The sequence below is a fragment of the Cariama cristata genome, unplaced genomic scaffold (assembly GCF_000690535.1).
Source record: "Cariama cristata isolate BGI_N322 unplaced genomic scaffold, ASM69053v1 scaffold2838, whole genome shotgun sequence".
Lineage (NCBI taxonomy): Eukaryota > Metazoa > Chordata > Aves > Cariamiformes > Cariamidae > Cariama > Cariama cristata.
The window spans coordinates 49104-69987 of record NW_009630466.1 but is presented as its reverse complement, the minus strand read 5'-3'; the positions used below and the strand labels follow the sequence as shown (position 1 = coordinate 69987).

Sequence of the window (20884 nt, the reverse complement as noted above, 5' to 3'; positions counted from 1 at the left end):
AAAGAGTGCCAAGAGTTCTATAGTATTCACTTTAGCATCTAAATACTATGATTATTACTTTGCAAGTAAACTGCAGAGCCTTAGGTGGGAGCTGAGCAAACTGCATGAATCACACGTGTACTTTTAAGATTGTCAAATGTAAAAGTGTGAAGTCCATATTTAGTTGCTTAAAAAACAAATGTGAAAACTGCCAAGCTCCCAGAAGCTTTTTTTGAAAGCCAGAAGTTTTGAATACTGATTTGGGAGTGTAAATGCAGGATTTCCAAAGGAGGTTTAGAGGTGTTTGCAACCAGCTCCCAATAATGTTTAATCAGAGTTGAGTGCCTAAGGCACTTTGAAAATCACAGCCTCCTGAACATAACTCTGGGGCCCTCCTTTGAAAAATCTGTGTTTTTCAGGGATGGAGAGGGAATGGGTATATTTGCCTTCATGTGCACGTGTAGATGAGCAAAAGACGACATCAAAGATCATGAATGCCAGGTCCAAAACAAACAAGAGGCAGTGGTTCTTCATGCACTTTGCCCAAGGATGTTGTGGATGCTACAAAACCGTTTTGGGGTTCAAGGGGAGACTGGACAAATTCAGAGAAAAGAAGTCTATCAAAGGTTACTAAATAAAGAGAAACCATGTCTAGCTCAGAAAGTCCCTAAGCCAAAAATAGTTGGAGGCTGGTGATGTCTTAGGGTTGAAGTATCGTATGTAATTGCCCTTCTCTAACTCTACCCTGGACAGCTGACAGAGACACGGAGTATCTGCAATAAGCTGGGAACAATTTACTGTATGAAATAAAGGGAAGGATCTTCACCCATGACCCTATGCCTTGTTGGCAGAAGCCAGCCAAATTCATACTCCAGCATTGGGGAATGTAGCTTTGGTGGTGCAGGAGCACCTCTCCACCTGTTATGTCCCAACAGAGGAGCAAGTCACACACAATCTTGACTAGAGAACCAGTGCTTCAAATAGATTTTCAAAAACAGCCAAGCAGAAAGTCTGGTTTGTTTCAGAAGGGGATAAAAAAAAAAAGCAGCAAACCATAAAACATGATGTGATTGAAACTCTCCCAAAAGGAAATAAACAACCCAAAACCTAAAAATGGCAGGAACTCTTGTCATGTTGCCTGTCTTTTGCAGTCTTGTTATACCCAGTATTTAAGGTTTGTTTCTAGGCCAACCAGTCCTTCTTACTGGCAGTGCCTGAGTGATCACACACATTCTTGTAGGGTGTGGATTTTTTTTTTTTTAAACCCGCAATTTTAGGAAACCTTTCAAGAATGTTTTACACAGTGATATCAGAGAATCAATTATTCAGGCTGTTTTTAGGTAGATTTTCCCTCCCCCATTTCCTTGGTTATTAAAGAAAACAGTGAAATTTGGATCAGACATTCAGCTATCCAGTCCAAAATACATTCTTTTTTATTTTAACTGCACTGCATCGAGTTGACGTATGACGTGACACGATGTAACGTAACATAAAACAACGTTACTCTGTATAACACATTAGAAATTAAAAATAAATATTTCCTTTGGATCCCATTGGTACTATCAATTTTACTTGCACATCTCTAAATTATGTTTGTTCCTCTCATGTCTTGCCTCTTAGCCACTTGCTTAGGTGAAGAACCAGCCTCCCCTTCCTTGTACGTTAGTTAATAACATGTATAACGTGTCCACATTCTTGGCCTCTAGAAACACAGACAAAAAACAGTTCTCTCTCTTGTAATCTTCGCTGATGCTTGGGCTTGATATTTGGTTGATAGCTTCCTTATTTTCATAAAAGTTGTCATTATGTTTAAAGAAAAATTAAAGCCTGAAAAAAATGAAATAGAATCTGAGCAGGTAATAAAGTTTATCTTAATATTCATCATGTGGATAATTACGTGAGTACATAAGGAAATCAGAAAGGTGTTAGTATGATTTAGTAATGGTAAAGTCAGATGGTCTCCATATAAAATCTATGGATTTTTTCCCCATTGATAAAAATTATGTTGGTGATTAAAAAATATGTGGTTCCTGCCAGTACATAGAGAATCAATTAATCTTTTTATGACTTTGGAAAACAGTTATTGATATCCTCATTGGTATCAATGAGGAAAATGAGACTCACAGAAGTGCACATTTTAAAAAGCACTCTCATATCTAGGTGTCTTGATTTTGAGGCTCTGCTTAAAGTCCATTCTGCCTGAGTTCCAGAGGTGTTGATCAAATGTGGTTCATTTTGACTTCTAATGGAGCTGTCAACATGGTGTCCTTGAGAAATCAAAGCTTTGAGTCCCTCGTTGCCAGACATAGTAAAGAGGCATGATAATGATGCCAAGCCTGGTTACTGGCTTAGCTAAAGAAGCGTGCTTGTGGCAAGTTAGGGGTAAAGTACAAATGTCCCAGGTACCAGCTCTGTGGTGGCACTGTCCCATGCGGTGAGGGAGACTGAGGTTAGACTTTAGGAAGACCTTACTCACAGTAAGGACAGCCCAGCGCTGCAACAGGTTGCCGGAGGTGACTGTGGTGTTGCTGGTACTGCTGCTCTTTAAAAGCAGGTTAGATAAATGTATGTCAGGAATAATGTAGGTACAGATGATTCTGCATTACAGCTGGTGAAGGAAAAGGTAATGTCTCTCCCTTTGCCCCCATTTTCTGTGTCTCCCTGTAGGTATCCTTGAATGCTCTTTAACTACAGCTAGAAAAACTCTAGAAATGTTGTAGCTGCTTTAGCATAGCACTCTGCCTAGGCTGAAAAACCCTCCTAAAAAAGGTATATTGCTTAGTCAGAGCTGCATTGCACTTGACTGAAGGAATTCCCTGCCTCTTCTCCATAACATCCATGTCTCCTTCTTTTTTGTAGACTTGAATTTGCCTTTTTTTAACTGCCTTTTCAGGCGAGCCATTATTAGTTGGATAATTTTTTTTTTCCAGTGAGTAAATTGTATTCCTTGTTACTCTCCCCTCCTTTGTTGGTTTTTTTTTTTTTTTTTTTTAATTTTTTTTTTTTTAACTGATGCTGTTCGCAGCTCTCTGATTGCTTCTTTTTTGTTACTGCACCAAGCTCTCCCCCTAAAACAGGCATCATCTTTCAAAAGCAGCCTCAGCCCATGGGTATCCAGCTGGCAGTAGCAGCGTGCATTTCTCTGCCTTGAGATTCCTTCTTCCAGGAACAGCAGCAATGAGATGTGGTTAGGACCTATTGTTATACCAGAAGGCTGCAATGCAAATAAATTTGTTGCTCTCTTTGATTGTGAGGCAATTCTATCAATTGCTGGGTAGCTGCAGGGTAACTCAGCATCATTGCCATGAGTGTGGAAATGTTCTGCTTTTGAACTGCGGCTTCTCCGACCAGTGTATGGCTGCAAATGTCAATAAGAAATCTTCCTCCATTTATAATGATGCAAACGATCGGTAGATATACCATGCCCTTAGCCAGTCATTGCATCATGTTAGTCACGTACTACCAGCTTTTAGTTGGTAGCATGATAACAACAACTACTACAAGTTGGTTGTGTATAAACAATAGCTTTTAACACTGAATAAAGATGCTGGTTCTACAGATAATTTGGGAAAAAAAACATAAACATACCTAGTTTATAAAAGTACAATATTTATAAGCATGCCTATGTAAAATATGGACTGAACCAGGTCTTGCTAAAGTGGTCTGATGGCTTTTAATTTCAGGGGATCACCCTTGCCTAACTGGGGACATTAAAATTAGCCTCAAAGATATACATGTGATGTTTTGAATTCTGCTTCTGTTGGTGGATTAGGCTTTGCTCCCACAGTGCAACTTAAAGGTGGGAGCTCATCCCAGGGGAATTTAACTGTCTGAGAGGAATGCCTGTAGGCTTCGACACTTGTTTGCGATCCCAGAGCTGGCAGCAGAGAGACAGGCTCCTCCCGAGAGTAATTCCCTACATATAAAAAGAGGTGTCTAAAACTGGTGAGAGGAAAGACTTTCTAGTCGTATCTGTTTCTCCCTGTCAGTGAGAGGAAGACTGGATGAATTGCTTAGACTAGACATTTGATGTTTGGAAAGCTGAAGCTAGGTGGGAAGGCTCCCACCACACATCTCCAGAGACATGTGAGCTCTGCAAGCCCAGGGCTCTGCCTGCTCTAATATCATGAGCGGGGTTTGTATTTTCTGGAAATGAAATAGTTTGAAAACTTTCACAGGCATTGCGATAACCTAAACCATTCAGATGGTACATTATGTTTAAGGGACAAACATATAGGTTGGAAGATATGTCTTTGGTTTCTAACTACAGGTTAGCCTTCCTATGCTGCCCTGAGGATCAATTGTCCTTTGGTTCCCACCTGCTTTGGGAAAGACTTCTGCTAAAGCCATGAAGCTTCTGTTTTTCAAAAATATATATTCCTAGTGGGCGTCAGCTAAATCAGCCAAATCTGCCCTCTAGGGCAGGTAGATTAGGTGAGAACAGCATCCTCTAAGTTCTTATCAACTGCTTTTTTCAAACTCTGATTGATCCTGATATGGCGCTTTTGTTTCTCACTCACCTGCAGAGCCTGGAGTTTGCACTGTATTTGGAGACCCTCACTACAACACTTTTGACGGACGGACATTTAACTTTCAGGGAACATGTCAGTACGTTTTGACGAAAGACTGCTCCTCCTCTGCCTCACCCTTTCAGGTGCTGGTAAAAAACGATGCCCGTCGGACCCGTTCTTTCTCCTGGACAAAGTCAGTGGACCTTGTGTTGGGCAGAAGCACTGTCAGCCTCCAGCAGCACCTCACAGTGAAGTGGAATGGGACCCGCATCTCACTACCTTGCAAGACACCGCAATTTCAGATCGATTTGGATGGTTATTTGCTGAAAGTGACAACCAAAGCAGGTAGGGCAAGTGTGTGTGTGTGTGTCTTCTCCCTGAAGAACTTCTTAAGTGCTGCATGAACACCAGTCAGAAAAAAGCATGATAGTAGCAGTAAATGTAGTTATAACTCTTTAGAGATCTGAGGAACCCAAAGTGCTCTCAAAATCCCGGCAGCCCACAAGCAGAGACCCTAGCTATGAGTTTGAAGTCCTTGCAGAACATTTGCTAAGCTATGTTTCATTCTGCAGCTGACGATTAACCACCTGCAGAGTTGAAGTGATTTTCACTTCCAGTAACTTAAAGAGTGGCTTATGCAGGGTCATCGTTTGATACTTACAGATAAGAACAGAGAGGAAATCAGTTCTTAAACATAACGTTCAGGTTTTTTCCCAGTTGCAGCAACATACCTTACAGTTTAAGTCCACAATTATGTGAAATCATAGGTACTAATGGCCGGAATGACTTTAAGTTGTCAAATTATGGAAACATTTCACTGGGGCTTCCCAGCAAAGTGGAGGTCCTGGTTTGAAAACCAAGGTTTAATTTGCCGTTCAGTACCATCTTGTTGGGCTTGCGTTGTGCTTGAGTAAGAGTTTGTCCGTGAGGAACAGAGAGTCCACAGCACCAGAAGCAAAAGGAATCAGAAACTTCAGAGAATCTGGTAACTTATTTGTAGAAACAGGGAAGGGAGATAGCAGACTTCCAGGTCTTTTGAATCCTAGAAAATACATTGTCAAAATACTAAACCAGAGGACTTACATTTGTTTTGATAAACTATTCTGAAACTATAGTATCCTTGCATAGATAAATACTGAGGAGAAGTTTAAAACTTTCTCATTAGCATGTGTTAGGTACTACTGTAGTCCCGAGAGATTTCGCTTACACAGTGCAGTACTGTTTCAGTGAGAATACTATTTACTGTATATTCAATTAAATGCCATGTGAAAGCAGTGAAACCAATCTTTCTTATGGAGTGATATGGTCACAGGCGTGACGCATAGTCATACTCATTATCTAGCATCATTTTTTTCAAGGGGGACAGTAGCACCCACTGTTGAGCTGTGAATTTAGACACCTGTTCATATAGCCCCTGGAAATGTAAGTCTGCATAATGTGGATCCCAGCTCTGGGCTCATTCCTCAAAGTGGCAATGCAGATTTTTGTGGCTGTCTGTAAAATGCACACAAGTTGACCATTATTCACAACTTCTAATTAAAAGCATCTTGAGGGTTTCTTTTTGCAGCCAGCTGAACGCTGTGAATTCTGGCGATGTGGATTTCATTAGCCAACCACAGGCCAAGGAAAGGTTTTCAATCGAAGACGAATGACAGCTAATCCTCCTGCTATTCCATTTGTCTCTGGTGAAAGCCTAAGCAATGACTACACATATCGTTGTCCATGTGTTGGCAGAGGGAGTGCAAACATGGCATATGACAACGTACCAAACAATGTGTAATCACTGCAAATTATAGCCTAAATAATTCCTCCCCTTAACAGAGCAGGATCAGGTTTCTCTTGTTGAACGCAGCATGATGGGCCAAGTCCTCCTTTCCTCAGCATGTAAGGGCTGGAAAACAGGAGAACAGCATGGCTCCATTTTGCTGGGAGAGGACAAGCAAGAGACAGGCTCTACAGAGAGGCTGTAGAAAGGAGGAATGTGCTCAGTAGAACTGGTTTAAAGACAAACCTTTTGCTCCACAGGAAATTCTGAGTGCTGGCAGAAAAAAATCGGAGAATTTTCTCTGTTTCAGAATGAAATATGGATTTTTTTTTTTTTTTTTTTTAAATAATTTCCTAGTGCAGGGTGAGAAAAGAGGGAGAGGGAGGAAATAATGAAAAATAAGCAAAACCACTGCACTGGAAGCAAAATTCAAAGTAAAATTGGGCTGGGAAGTGCAGGGCTCGGTGCTTATAGCTCAGCCAGCATTCCCACGGCTTTTGGTTTTCCTTTTGCAAAGCTGGGAGCTGAGCCCTGGATAAAACAGGGGAGCCCAAACCTTCAGGAAGCCTTGTGGTCCCTGGCTACAGGGCAATCTGCATGGCAGGGCTGTCCTGGAGTTACGTACCCTGAGAGTCCAAGCTTCCAGGCAGCCCACCAGGCGAGTTGGCAGAAAACCAGCTTGGAGCCTTGCCTGTGCTGTGTTGGAAGTTCATTGAATCCGATACGTCTCCCTGAAGCATTTCAGTTCTGATGAATTTGCATTTTCCAGTGAAAACCTGTTTTGTTGCTAAGTTCCTCACCAGCTGTAGCCCTGGGTGCCATGCAGCAGCAATTCCGGCACCCTGAGCTTGCAGGTACTTCGTCATGGCTGTGGTTGGGATGGTGTTGAGTCCTTGTCTAAAATTCGTGTGTTAAAAAGAAGAGAAAGCAGAGGGTCACAGGGCCAGTGTTACTTATCTCTCCCTCTAGTGCATGAGCATTTTTTTTGTTCTTGTTGTTTCTGTGCTGATCTTTTGCACGAAGCTGTTTGCTGAGGTTTTCTATACCTCTTTGACACTAAATCTTTAGGGAAGAGTGGTCTGCCAGTTCTCGAGGATGCCTTTACCATGAAAAATCATGCAGAACAATTGATGGGAGTTCTCAGTGTGTGATGTGCATAAATCCAGAAGGATTTTTTTTTTTTTTTTAAAATGCAGTAGAGCACATAGTGTGTCAAGTTGAGAAATCAAGTAAGAAGTTGGTTAAACATCCTTCAAAGAAAGGGGAAAAATGAAAAACCCTAAAAAGTAACTCAGAGAATATTCCTTTTCTGCACATCCCCAGATGGGACAGATGCTGCATCCTTTGGCTTCACATCTCTTGGATTCTGATCCTTGTCCAAGTGAATGGGAAACTCATCCGTTCTGGTGGGGAAGGAAAGGGGGGTACAGGCACCAAGAAACTCTTCCAAACAACTTCTGCCTGCCAAGGGGACCATTTCAAACATCGCTCCATAGCATAATCCCGTCTGCCACAGCTCCTTTTGGTTTACAGAAGCCAAATGAATTTTCTGCTTGTGAACAAACAAAAAGGCACACACTGCACAGTGTGATCAGGTTCCAACAAAATTATCATGCATGTAGGAGTAAATACCCTTCCTCATTACCCCAAAAAGGAATAAGCTCTGTTATGGACAGAAACTTTAGGCTGTTCATCAAAGCTAGAAATTACCCTTCTGTCTGAGCAATTACAGCAGAATATAGTGTAGTTAAACAATACCCGGCTAGAGGAAAGTACATCCTTTTGTGGTAGTTAAACTGAGTCTCTTGAATCAAATCCAATAATCAAAGCAGGACTTTCTAGATTTGAAAATATGCTTTTTTATGTGCTGAGATGAAAAGTCAAAATTTTATGTTATTCTTGTCTGCGTACCTAGGGTTCACAGAGCAACACGTAACAAGTAGATTAACTTAACTCTCACAAAGGACACACAAATATTCAGGATAATTTTTGAGTTAACCTTTTGTAATGAACATGAGTGGTTTCACTGAAAATCAGTAAGCCTTGGCTTGAGAAAAAAGTTGTAAAAGGAAAATGAAGATAGGATCATTAGCCAGTCTTTTGTGACTCAAAGTCAGCAGCTTCTGAGGGAGTTTGTTTGGGGAAGAAGTTGAACACCGCCTTAAAAACTGTAGTTATTTTCTGAAGAGAGAACTGTCAGAATTTGGATCTTGATGCTTCAAGCTTTGAGAAAGTTTATATGATTCTCAAGTCTGAAGAAATGTTAGTTTATAAGTTAATGGCAAGGTTTTTCTAAATGCCAGCACGGCAGTATTAATCTGATGTCTGCAAATCAAGCTGTGTTTTGTTTTGTTCAGTGTTGTCAGAAGCAAAGACAGCTGGAATTTGAATTTGTCCAGCAATGATAATGTATGAAGCAGCTTAAAAGGCAGCTTTCCCCTCTTGCCACTGTGCTGGCCTCATTAACAATTGTAGTCTTGCACAATTTCCCAGTTGGCTGGGTGTAAAGTGCCTTTGGAGGAGGACACAGTGGCCCTATCCGTGCTGGGTTTATTAGATAATTTGAAACTGCTTTCAGGCATACTCAGCTTGGGACATATTTGTGCTGTTATTGCTAACCTATAGCGATAAGAAAACATGATGCAATTGACTGTAGTGACCAGTGATGCAGAATTATCTGCACAATTATCTTGCTGGGTAAATTGTTCCCCAAACACTTGGTGGCACAGTGTAAACCACACAAGCCCCAGGACAGTAGATACGGATGGCAAAGCACCCTTTCTAGAGGCATAATTGCCGTTTGAGCCTCACCCTGTTTCTCTGCAGCGTGGGTAGGAATTGTCACAGGAGACAATGGGATGTGTTGCTGAAGGAAGGGTTCCAGCTTTGAGCTGAGTCACTGGTATGTTAATTACTTACACAAGGATAGGGCAGGATTTGGATCACGTCGTGACAAGCACGATTTACAAGAGGAAAGGGTGGTGCTAAGCCAGCCCACACGGCAAAAGTAGAAAGCTAGAGCAAAGCCCTGGTCCTGCACCGTGGAGTGATGCTGTTTGGTATTCTCGGCCAGGCAGGGTGAAGAGGGTAAAATCTGGATTGTCCCATTTAAAAACAGGTTCCTGTGTTTATCCTTAACTTACCGCTGCACACAGGTACTTTATGGGAATAAATTAATGTCAGCAAAACTATTTGTGATCTTCAGGTGCAGGGTTATTGGAGAGATGTGAAGTAGTAGCATTCATCAGACATTGGAAATAATTGAGAGAGGCCATTTTTGGGTAGAAGTTAGGCAGCAGTGATTCTTGGTGTTGTTTTTATCCCATATCATACCAAAATTACTTTCCCTTATGAGGTACCTATTTACTCCTCAAAGGATGGAATTCATTTAATTTACAATCACCCAAATAAAAACTAGAAGTTTAGTCTCCTTGACCTCTGGGCCCTCCAGACTATCACTGGAAACAGCAAGGCATTCAGAAGGTAGTTTATTCCCTCTCTGTTAGACACTCGTGTTGTGACCCAGAGCTGCCTATTTCTTTCCATCAAAGAGACGGCCCAGACAGCTGACTTAAGCGAGACACCTGGCTTTTAGATGGGTACAGACAGATGAAATGGATTTCACCCACAGAAAGCAATTCTGATTTTGGTGTACTAGAAGTGCAAAACTTTACTGTAAAACAGATTGTAACAGAGCACTTATATCTCAGCCACCAGATGAGGGTTAGATGTTTACCATCATTCTTCCGTGCTGCTGCCTTATGAAGACAACTTCAAAAGGGTGATAATTAACACCTTTTGAATGAAGACTTTGAGTCCAGTTCAGAATGCCTTCATACAACAGTTTTACCTATGTGACATGTCTTTGTAATCATCTTTTTAACTCTCTTTACCCGCACAAAATCAGATATTTGTATTGGAACAGTTATATTCACCCAACGAGTGATCAGTGTCAGCTTTGTAGGCAAGAAAAGGATGTTTTCCATAAGGTGATCACTGGTGGAGTCTCATAGGGGATGGACACACGCCAATGACCTGTGCAACAGGTGACAATGGCTGAAATTCTGGGCCCTTTGCGAAATCAGCTAGAAGTTTGCCCTAGTAAATTCAATTTGCAGAATTTTGCAAGAGACCTCTTTCAATGTTGAAAGTAGTTCTACCTTGGCTCTGGATTTTTTAGGATAACCCCATTCATGAGCAAGGAGGAACAAAAATAAACAGATAGGCATAAGTGTATTTTAATTGCCTGTGATTTAAGAAACACTACACTTGCCAGAGGCACTTACTGGGAAGTATATAGAAATCTAACATTATCACAAAGAAGCCAATGGCTTTGTTTAGGTTCCCGTAAACACTGTTTCACAAACATAAGGCACAGTTTGTTATCTTCAATTTCTGCTTCTCTTTCTTTTTTGTGTGTGTGTGCGTGTTTTTGTCTCATCTCTTTATTAGGCTTGGAAATCTCATGGGATGGAGACAGTTTTGTGGAAGTCATGGCTGCGCCACATCTGAAAGGCAAACTCTGCGGTCTGTGTGGCAATTACAACGGGCACAAGCGAGATGACCTGATTGGGGGAGATGGGAATTTTAAGTTTGATGTGGATGACTTTGCCGAATCCTGGCGCGTAGAGTCCAACGAGTTCTGCAGCCGCCCGCAGAGAAAACCTGTGCCCGAGCTCTGTCATGGGACAGTCAGGGTGAAACTCCGAGCTCACCGGGAATGCCAGAAACTCAAAGCATGGGAGTTTCAGAGCTGTCATTCAACGGTGGATTATACCACGTTTTACCGGTAAGTGTGGCTTGCTGCGGAGGGAGATAGTAACTTACTATGCGATGAGAAAAAGTACAGAGTTGGCCCAATTTCAGTAGCGTTTGAGCACATGCTTTGCGCTGCTTTTGCTAAGAATTAATATACAGGCTTAGAGTTACATTATGATGAGATTTTCTGAGTCAGGAATCAGAAGAAGATGGTCCTGAGCTAATAAAGACCTGAGCAGCCAACAGTGAGAAAGGCAGGCAGGCAGGCTTGTGATCACCTAGAGGAAAAAGTACTTTTGGAGACTGAGGAGAGAGGGGCAAGAGATTTCAAAACATTTTGGTAAGCTGTTTTTGATTTCAAAGTCAACTGTAAAGTTGAGGCTGACTTTAACTGCTGTTACTTGTGGTCCAGAGAAGTGCGTCTTCCCCGAAGCATTTTGAAAATGACTTTATTAAAGCAAGAATATTAAATATTACTAGTGTCTCTTGGATGGTGTAGTTTGTGGGTAGAGAGTTTGAAAGCAGAGAGTTAACAAAAAGCTCAGTGTATGCCCATGCTGCCCTGGGAGCAAAGGAAGACAGATGAGGATCTAGAGGCCTTGTCTGAATGAATTATTTAAAATTTTTTTTATTTTTAAAATGCTTCCAGTCTAAACCACAGAGACATCATTTCTGTTCCTTAATTGACACGAGTTTATTTGCCCCTCACTTAGTAAATAAAATTGGCTTTTCTTTTGATTGCCTGACATAAAAGATAAAAGCAAGCCAAGTCACAGTTGTACGATGGCGGATGGAACTGCCTGATCTCTGCGCTCCCAGCTTTCCCCACTTGCGCACATCTGCTGAACTATTGGTCTTATTAGGAAAAGCTTTCTAAAATGACTCCAGTTCCCTTATGAATTGCCTTTACTCTTCTTTTATAATGAGACAGAAAGACTTTTATCTACCCCAGCAGAATATGTCTGGGACTGGGAAATGCTTGAAGACACACAGCTTGGCTTGTAGTCTACGCGCTTCTGCATTTAGTTTGCTATAGTGTGTTCCTGTGCTAGGAGCCTGGCAACGAGTGCAGATTATATTGTGTGCAGGTTATAATACTTTATCTTTTCCAAGGACTAGAGGCACAGCAGAGAGCACTAGAGATGCAAACACACACACACACACAGAGGGTCTGTTGAATGCGTTTCAGCAACATTTCCATCTCACTCCCATCGTCCCCTAAAGGTAAGTGATGACAATGCAAATGGAAAACAGGCACAGAGAGATTTGTTTCATTTTGCAGTGGATTTTTTGTCCCTTTTTTAAAGTAGCTCATGATTAATTTAGTGCAATACACTTCCTGACACCACAGCGGAAAATGATTTATATTTTGGCTACAGCAGCCAGAAAAAAAAATCTCTACATGCTTACACACAAGAATTAATGTAGAGCATTTCTGTTTCTTTAAAATGAGGTCTTCTATTTGTCCTGGAAAGACAATGAAATCAAACAAGTATTTAATTTGATTATTTCCTTTTGTAGAAAAGTCTATTTTTCCCTAAGGAAATTTTATGTCGAAATGACCATCACGTTCTGTCAGAAGGAGCTGTTCGTTTGCTTCCATTTAGATGTTGCTAGCTGTTCGACTGCTCAGCTCCCAATACAGAAATCAAAGATAAAAGTTAAAATACAAATTACAATTAAATAATGGTATTTAGTAGAATGCTACTTCTTGTTAGAAACTGACAAAGTTGTAGCAAGAAATTTATTCAATGACCATGGCTATTTTTCATGCTAGGAAATTCCCGCAAGGAGGTAATGATTATGGAACACACGTTCAAGAAAGTTGTGGGAACCTTTCTAACAAACCTTTGCACATATAAATATGTGTGTATGTGTATAAGTATAAATATGAGTACTTAAGAGATTAGCATTTTTCATGACTTTTTTCAAAGAACCCATTGCTGGTTTTTGTTTTGCAGAAATTTTAAATTACCTTTAAAAGAAATTTAAGTTAACATTTACAGCTTTTTACTGAGGTCTTTTAGAAAAGCATGGTCAGTCAGTGTTTTCTAATTTCAGGCTAGTTTTAACCAAAATTTTTCCAATTCTGCTTTTCTAACTATGAACAAGCTCCTAGCAGTAAGAGAAGTGAAGAGGCAGAATGGTAGGGTCAGGTTCTTTCATTTTTCTGTTCATCTCCTGTTTGAATTGAATAGCTTCTTAGTTTTTACCCTCCAACATGACATACTATCAATTTTTTCCATTTGAAATACTGCATTCTCAGGAGTTAACCTTCCTTGGTCATTCCTCCCTGTATTATCAACATTGCCTCATCTTCACTATACTGCTCTGGTAGTGACCTGCTGTTAATAAGAATTCTCAGAAACAGAAATAAACTCAGCAGTTTACATTACGAATTAGGGTGTGTTTTCTCCAAATACCAAAAAAGGCAGCGAACAATGCATTGCAAACATTTGTCTGACATGGTGTTACTGAGGAGATTTCTATGAAGACGTCTCAAATTCATTTTAAGTCTCATTCTTTTTACAGCTGTAGTTTCTCCTTTTGTTAGCCATCCAAAAAACATATACAGCAAGATTGTCATGATTGTTAGGTAAAAAAGGGTATGGTTAATGTTTTAAAGAGTGGAGGTCTAGCTGCATGGTTGAGGAGGGGTGAAGAACAGCTAACTCCTGAGCTTGACCTTGATAGATCTGTGACACCTTAGGAGAAATGGTTGTGCACCTTGCCCTTAGCCCTTTTTTTGATGTTGTGACTTTGGTGACTTGTGTTTCTCTGCAAAGTGCATGGTAGAAGAGAGCACAATATTAACACACAAGAAAGGATTTTTAAATAGTCCAGACTGCAAAAGAACAATTTTAGCATCTAATTTTATACCACTCTTTTAATTCTTTGTTTTGTAGCTACACATGTTTTATGGGCTTTTAATTGTGGTTTGTTTTCTTTAGTTTTGGGTTGGTATTTTTTGTTTGTTTTTAATGCATTGCTGGTTGTTCAGTACTCATGAGTAATACTCTAAAAATAACCCTTAGGGTTGAACTTTATGGAGGCAAGTTCATTAAGCAGGGAAACAGTTTTGAATTTCCAGGAGATATGGGTAAAGTCTGAGTGAAGAAGAGATTAGCAGTGACAGTCATCACCATTGCACTTATCTATTTTGATATTTTAGTATGACTAAGTATCCTGGATTGGTCCTTGCTGAAAAAAGAAGTTACCAAGGTTACTGAGCAGCAGGTTTTTAGAGGGGATACTTTGACCATGTATGCAATAAAGCTTGCACTCAGATTCCTGAAGCTGCTCTTGAGTATAAGCAGTGCTAAAAATAGGTGATACCATCTGAATTTCTCATGCTGCTGTTACCAGAAAAAGTTCTATCACATTATCAAGAAATGTTAGGGTACTATTTAAGCTCTTGGATGATGATCTGGGGAGCTTGGGGGACTTGAGGAAGGAGAAGAGGACTTTCTGTGCTCCCCAAGACCTACCCCATGGCTGATCTCATTCTGTATCTTTGAGCTGTGCTGGAGCAGGTGCCTGGAGGTGACTCCGGCCCCAGTGACGCCAGGGAGCAACATGGCGTGGGGGGGCAGGTCCCCGATGTGCCCCCATGCCTGCTTTGCTTGGCCATGGCTGATGCCTCTCGGGAGCCTCCTTGGAAAGCACAGGAGGAGGCAGCCCCAACCAGGGGTGTGGGGACCGCAGCGAGAGGGGCACAGTGATGTTGCTTGTTACAGGGACAAGAGGGGCTGCAGGAGACACTGCAAAGGAAGGCACGGGACTAATATTCCTAGTAACAACTGTCCTCATTAGCATCCGTTGTTTTCTGATAGGGTTTTTTTTAATAGTTTGATATCACCAACAGATTTGGAATGTGACATCAACATGATATGAGTATATTACTCATCTCTAATACACCTACACAGCAGCTGAGTTCGTAACTGATGTTAGACATTGCTCCAGACTCTCACTACTGCCATAACTTTGGAAAAATATTCAATGTCTTGCTTTTGCTGTGCAGCAGATTTCCCCATTTCAGAATGGAAAAGTTGTGCCCCTAGTTCTTGAGACAAGTCTTTTTGTTACTATTACTCTTCCTATTATTATTATAAATTTTTGTTATTGTTGCTATTATTATTACATTTTTAACAGACAACAGCATACCAAATAATTAGTTACTCTTTTCCTCTTTTGTAATTGTCCTAAGAGGTATGTTTTCCCTCAAACACTTGTATTTAGTCATATTCAGTATTTTATGGCAAGCAGTAATTAACATAGTAATAGCCTCATTTGTTTGAATCTGTTAATCAAATACATTCAAGAATTGCAAATCTACTTTATTGCAATTCTTGTCTTAAATGTTGCCTGAGACTGTGCTGACATAACTCCATCTTAGCTCTCAGTTAATCAGTTAATGAGTTTCTATTTCAGTTAACCAATTAACTTTATGCAGTTAACTGCTACAGTCTTGCAGTTTTTCTAAAAATTTCTAGTTAACTAGAGAAAATATTATTGTTTAGAATTAGAGCATAAATCTCAATGTTGCGTAGTCCGTCAGCTCCCTGTTATTGACAGATATGCCACGAGTAGCTGCAAAGAGCATGTGAGCCGTAGCATTACTAAGTTAATTATGAGCTCTATTGAAAAGACGGGGACCAAGGGTTTGTGGCTTTGAAGCAGAAGGTTTGAAGGTTTTTTCCCTGTTAACAATGATGTCCTACAGCTGTAAAATTCATGTGGTTATGCCCTTATGTTCACTCAGCAGGATGGTGCAAAAGAAATGTAGGCTGAAGAATGACTTCAGAAAAGCCTCGTTTCAAGTGTTAAAGGGATGGGTGGAACTGGGATCTCTGGAGCCCTCTGTTTGCTGCCAAGGGTGCGTATTGCAAAATTCTCCTCGTGAGATTTTTCTGGTCCTGGCTGTGCATGTGGGCACAGCAGTTGCCTGCACTGCTCCAGCTGAGGCCGGGCTGCTCCAGGGCTCGCAGGGCGGCTGTAGCTCTGGCTGCTCACCAGGGTCACTCCTGCCCCGGCTCCTGCTCCTGCACCAGCCTCCACATCTGTCTTTCCACCCACCCCAGGGCACAGCTGGCCTGTCCCCCCCTTCAAGACATGCCAGTGGTGTTGGCTTGAGAAAAGGACCGGTGACACGAAGCTGTGGCTTGTCCCCTCGCAGACCCAGCACAGAGCAGGGGCTGTTGCTCCCACTCGCCCTCGTGCTAAGGTAGGGATGCTCCTGCGCCTGTCAAACCGCCTGCCCAAAGCTGGCCCTGAGTCTGGCTACTAGCAGCATAGTAACCACAACAGAGAGGAGCAGAGGATGAAACAAAAAAATACTCAGCTTCTTGGGCAAATTGTTACTGAGCAGCTGTACTAGCAAGAGCGCTTCTGGTTAGAAAGGAATTTAAAAATCTTTGAAATAATAATTGTATTTTTTTAAGCAAATCTGCACCAGGACTCGAGTTTCTTACGAGTTAGATGCTCCACTTTCCAGTCTGGTCTGTTCAGCATCTTTGAGTCTTGCATCCATTTGAAATTGGAGCTTTAGTTGCTGGCGTTAAGTGCTTAATAATTCAGACTTTCTGTACAGAAATACTCTGCTTTATATCAATCTACTTATACAAGGTGATCCTTTGCAGATCTGCGTTGGAGCAATGCGCAAAGGACTAAACCGAAATGCGTAGGCACTGGGAGACCCAGTGTTCCCAGCCCTTAGAAGAGCCCTTGTGCTTGGGAACACATTCTCCACACATCTGGCTGGGCTGCCTGCTGCCTTTATGCCCCTATACGAATTGACGTTATTCCCCAAACCACTTCTAAATGTTAGCCTGTGCATCAAGTGTAAGGCCATGGGGAATGCCCTGCCATACAGGTAAGAGGCACTTGTGACTTACGCTGCTGGTGACTGACAGTGCTAATAAATGGGAGAAAATGGACTTTGTAGTGTCCGGTGCACTTTGGGATTTCTAGCAGCAAACATCAAACTTTGCTACCTATATGCTGATGGTAAGGAGTACTGCAAAAATGCCGCATATATGTAAGTCTATAGATCATCACTGTTTTAAGCCTGCTCCTTGAAGTATTTTTCATCTGATGTAGCCAAGAGTGAGTGCAAACTGCCAGAAAAATACTGTTTAGATTTAAGGATTAGAAGTTTGGATTTGGACAAATAGGTTGAGTGGTCAGAAAAGATAAATCTGAAGCCCAGCTGAGCTCAATTGTCTGCAGATCATGATTCCTCTTCATCTTTCCCCACACCCCTGCCCCGATGGGGTATTTTTCACGTAACCAAGCCCCATCCACTTGTGTCTGTTTAGGAAAGTACCTCAGGAATTTGAGGCTAGAAAACATTCTTCTCTTTGTATCAGTGGTTATTACAGCTGTAAAACATTGCAACAGTGCCAGAGGATTCACAGATGTCTCCTTTCCTGTTGAGGTATTGGGAATGGGGGGGATGAGGGTGAAGAGGGCTCCAAAATCTGACAAGACCGTGGTGTTGGACAGACACCATTCACCTGGGACTGTCCGTGGCTTGCTTCCAGCCGAGAAGCGCATGCTTCCCCAATGACCCACTTTGTGCTTCCCTATATGGAAAGTTAATGATTTTTTTTTTTTAACAAGGAAAGATTTTTTTTTTTTTAATAGGAAAACCAGATGAGGCAGCATACTACTCTGTGATTAAAACCCAGGGAAATTTCCTTTCCTTCAAAGGAAATGTGTGGATGTCTGGAACGTGTTTGTTTTGCTTACCTGATTACATGATAACAACCCTACCTGATGCTGTCCTTTTACACTGAATGAGATGTTATTTCCTACTGGTTGCAAGCGCAATATAAGGCTTCTTTTCTCTCTTTTCCAGGAAAGAATTCAATTTGTGATTATCATGCATGCAGGTATATAGAAACTTACTACAAAAATCTGCTTCTACCTAGTAAAACTTCATTTCTTTCGAGTTTATTACCTGTCTCAATGAAATTCAAGTCAGGTGTTTCATAACCAAATACTGTCTTCCTCATTGCCCAGTGTCTGACAGATGTGAGACTCTGCGTGTGAAAATGTAAAGTTAAACTGAGACAAAAATGATCCTGAAGGATGGTGGGAACTATGGGGAAGGGAGGAGAAAGGGAGACATCTAACAGAAAAGCAGGGTACCATAAATGCCCTTCTCGTTTGTCAATATGGACTGCGTTCTCGGAGCTTGTTCCTGGATTACCTCTAACAGAGGTTTGGTAGGGTGGTTTTGTTTGGTTTTCTACAGTGCCTTGGAGTCATGGGATAAAATCCTAATTCACTGAAGTCAATGGGAATTTTGCTGTATTTGGGGCACAGGTTTTCATCATTGTGACTGTTCCTGTCCCATGCAGGTTTATTACACTGATCTCTTGCATCAAGTTAGTAATCCTTGGTCAGCCTTCCCACAATTTGCTATACCACGGACAATTTAAGAAAGCTTCAGGTGGTTCAGAAACAGTGGGTCTGTTCTTTACTAGGATAGACAAAATGAAAGGCATTCAGATCAAGGCTCCCAGATCTTCATCATTGTGACTGTTCCTGTCCCATGCAGGTTTATTACACTGATCTCTTGCATCAAGTTAGTAATCCTTGGTCAGCCTTCCCACAATTTGCTATACCACGGACAATTTAAGAAAGCTTCAGGTGGTTCAGAAACAGTGGGTCTGTTCTTTACTAGGATAGACAAAATGAAAGGCATTCAGATCAAGGCTCCCAGATCCTGTCTCCCTGCCACTTTTTTCCTAGGGGAAATCTAAGGGGTGGCTTTTCAAGGCAGAAAACTTAATTTGTCTGGCCAGAGGCAACTGAGAGATCCTTTCTGTGTTTCGCTAACTTGAGTTCACTCGTGGTTTGTTCTTCTTGGCTGTACGAAGTTTGTAGAAAAAGCCTGCAATGCTAGGTCTGCTGTCCCTCACGTTTTTCAAAGCTTATCTGATAGACTTTTAAACGTGCCCTAGGCATAACTTCTTTAATATAGAGTTCCAAATATCCAATATCCTTATTAAGACTGCAGTCTTAAAATGCCACTGTTTCACAGTAAGCATGAGTGTGCCCTAGGACTACCATGGCAAAATACAAGCACATCCCTGTTGGATACACCGATAAATGTTTATGGAAAGGGCCCTATCACATTCTGCAAAACACTCCTGATGTTTCAGTAATATAATACAAGGCATGATTTTTAAAAAAGAAGAGGAGAGCAGGTGTGGGGAAGAAAGCAGAGTGATATCCTCCCTTGTGGAAATGTTTTAAAAGACACCACCTGCCATTTGGTGCAACTTGATCCATTGCCAAAGCAAAAATACTTGCTACACTGAACTATTCTTTTTAGCTGCGAAAATAAATCCCATTTTTTTGAGAGATGCTATTCAGAAAAGTTGTCAGCAGCATCAGAGGAAACCACCCTATGCCTCTGTCAGGTACTGCAGAATTTTAACTACAGCTGCTACAAAATCCAGGAACTCTGTTTGGTTTTATTTTAATTAACCTCTAAGACAGGTTCACAACAGGGCTTTCTTTGCTAGTTTGTTTTAATTTTATTTTATCTTTTCATGTTTTAAGCTTTATTGCAGTATTGATTTTAAATAAAATCCAGAGATGCTTAGCTGATGGTAGTATGTCTATTTCCGTGAATAAATAATTCAAGAAACCAGCCCATCGGATCTCATATTCTGCCTTGGGCAGAGGCTAGTAAGTGTTGCAGGGAAGAGGAAACCCACCCATACTGTAGCTGGCCAACTGTGCCATGTCCTGTATGGTGGAGAAATCCCTTTCGAGCCCCTGAGATGATCAGTTTACATCATATAGCATGAAATTTTAATTACCTTTAACATGCGTAACTGCAAAGCTACTATATTTCAGCTCCTATTTTAAGCCACCTGCAGTATATCCTGCCTAATTAGACACACAGCAGAGATGAACGAGGGTGTTTATAAGCAGGCAAATGAGACGAATTTGTGGGAAATGTTTTAAAAATAAGCTTAACCTAATCCTCCTGTTATTCTTATGAGTTCATTTATGCTTCTGGCAGGATAACCAGACAAAGCAGGACGTGAGCTGTGGCCGGCACAAAAAACTTTTCTGTAGAAAGTTTGCCTTAGGAAGGTTTTGACAGCTCCAAGCAGCTTATCGAGCTTGCCCTTGCTGTCATTCGGAGAGCTGACTTGCTGCATGCAAGGGGTCCGTTCTGTGGACTTTATGTGGGTTAGATTTAATTGAAAGATTTCTTGAGAGTGTTTTTAATAGCTGAAGGTTTTTCCTTCAGTTTTGCTGTTGTTTCCTGAATCTCACAGGGCATCTAAAAAATCTGGGGTGCTCCCAGTCTTTGAGATCTCCAGGGATCTTTGCATTATGTCAGATTTTTAGTGGCTATCAGTGGTGTAAAGTAGCAATCTGAGGTAAAGGCGAATCTACTCCTCTCCTGTCCGTCCCCATATCGATAGGCACGCGAAGGTCCCATACTCCACACTTGCTCTCTCAAGAGTGCAAATTGCTCGTGCGTAAAGCAATTAACTTCTGTTAATTACTCGAGCCTCCTTTTTCCTTCAGTCTTCACAGCACACGAAGGAATCGGCACCTCACATTACTGGTGATTTACGCAGCCTCGCAAACAAGCACAGCACAAGCCGTTTCAGGACGGCCTCTACTGCTACCGTTCAACCCGCAAAATGTTCGCTCCTTGGGCAGCGGAGCACCAAGAGCGGGAGCAGGTGGAGCACCGGGCACCGGCAGCGTGATGAGAGGCAGACGCAGCCCTCCTTTAACTGTGAGCACACACGGGTCCTATACAGCTGTATGTGGCAGGGCTAGTGCTGATGAGGGCTTGGGGCATGATAGCAAAAGCTTGTGACCCTCCCCC

The 20884-nt window shown here is 41.6% G+C and overlaps 1 protein-coding gene across 1 annotated transcript in view; it reads left to right on the top strand.

Annotated features, from left to right (window-relative positions):
* LOC104165791 (BMP-binding endothelial regulator protein-like) overlaps positions 1-20884 on the top strand; it is an 89384-nt gene that overhangs the window by 34193 nt on the left and 34307 nt on the right. Inside the window, 2 exon segments of the mRNA XM_009705532.1 lie at positions 4506-4835; positions 10708-11044. Coding sequence (XP_009703834.1) covers positions 4506-4835; positions 10708-11044 — 667 coding nt within the window.